A 1,726-nucleotide genomic window follows, 5' to 3' on the forward strand; every position below is an offset into this window, starting at 1 on the left:
GGCAAGATACCGAAGGTGAATAGGAACTATATATATATTATTTGTTTTTTACATTTCATTTTTATTTCTTTAAGTCATGCATGTCACAAATGGCCATACTTGCACTGAACTATAAAATCCCAAACTTGTAGAATGTCAGTCGTAAACACTGGAAACTATTACTAAGCACATATCTTTGAACATTTTTCACCACATTTTAGCAGGGTGCATTTGGTTGCAGCCTATGTTTTAAATATAGAAATAGATTTATGATGTAGTGTAAAACGCTTGAACTGGACAAACAACTAGATGCATTAGTTCTAACAACTGTGATGAAGATCACTCTAAACCTCTGAAAAGACAGGATTACAGAACTATATACTGACAGTGTTTAAAATTTTTTTTAAAAGAGATTGATTTTTTTTTATTTTTTAAGCCCAACAATACCAGTAAGCTTAAATGCAGGATTCAGAATGCCATCCTGGTTTGATCTTATGACCCTGGATATTAGTGGCCCTGAAGATGAAGCTGGTATAAAGAAAGCAACAGAAACAGGTATTTTGAAAAGATGTGTTAAAGTTTACTGTTTTTTTTACTTCGTCTGATACGTGTTGTATGTTATTCTGCAGGTAGAAAGTTTTGATTTTATTCTTTAAAACCAATTCACTTTCAGCATTTATATGAGATTTTTCAATAATGGCTATATATTTGTTGACTGACACATAACTAACATGACTTTTATTTTGGCATATGCATATTATTTCTTTACATATCAGTTTTTGTTTTTTGTCATTTTTGTTCAGTGTTTTTTCCCCCTATAAATACCATGCAGGTTTATTCTAAAATATGTTGCAATTTAAGGTATTTAAAGATTATTATACTTGTACGTACCAAACATTCCTGATTGAAACTCTATTCTTAAACACTGATAATTTAATTTTGTTTTATTTGAATCAATGAATTTTTATGAAGAAACATTAGCAGCTTAGTATTAAGTACAATTGAAATAGATAAAAGCTTATGATTATACGTGAAATAAATTGAGAAACAAATAAAAACTATATTTGCAGCCTGATAACATATAGAAGTGATTAATATAGCTGCAACTGCAAAGTGTGACAAAGTGGAAACACCAAACCTGAGCTTTATTAGAAGGTGGATTGACCTTCCTTCCTGTTCCTTTCTCTCTCTATTTTCTTTTTATCAAAAATAAGTCCCTAAAAAAAGAGTCTCATCCCTTGAAAGTGATTGGGTTAAGGTGTATGTATACTGCCTATATTTTAGGTGTTTTTCTATTCACTTTTAATTATGCAAATTACATATTTTCTGTGCTTTTGAACCCAGGATTTACCTGAGATGAGAGATGCATTATGTTATATTGCTCATTTACAATATTCTAGATATTGATGTAACATATTACTATGAATTCAAAGCAAAGAATTCCTATTTTTATTAGCCTGGTATGGCCAGGTGGTTAGGGTGCTCGACTCACAATCTGAGGGCCGCAGGTTCGATTTCCCTGTCCCAACAAACATCCTTGCCCTTCCAGCCATGGGGGCATTATAATGTGATGGCCAATTCCACTATTCATTGATAAAAGAGTAGCCCAAGAGTTGGCGATGGGTGGTGATGACTAGCTGCCTTCCCTCTAGTCTTACACTGCTAAATTAGGGACGGCTAGTGCAGATAGCCTTCACGTAGCTTTGTACGAAATTCAAACCAAACCTATTTTATTTGTTATCAGATA

At 32.7% G+C, this 1,726-nt stretch overlaps 1 protein-coding gene across 1 annotated transcript in view; it reads left to right on the forward strand.

The window, feature by feature from the left end:
• The first annotated feature begins 379 nt into the window (after positions 1–379).
• Positions 380–1,726, forward strand: part of LOC106473760 (acyl-protein thioesterase 2-like) — an 11,044-nt gene continuing 9,697 nt past the window's right edge. The window contains exon 1 of the mRNA XM_013934439.2: positions 380–534. Coding sequence (XP_013789893.2) covers positions 453–534 — 82 coding nt within the window. The 5' untranslated portion in view covers positions 380–452. The remainder of the gene's footprint in view (positions 535–1,726) is intronic.

Source organism: Limulus polyphemus, unplaced genomic scaffold (genome assembly GCF_000517525.1).
Source record: "Limulus polyphemus unplaced genomic scaffold, Limulus_polyphemus-2.1.2 Scaffold6484, whole genome shotgun sequence".
Classification (NCBI taxonomy): Eukaryota; Metazoa; Arthropoda; class Merostomata; order Xiphosura; family Limulidae; genus Limulus; species Limulus polyphemus.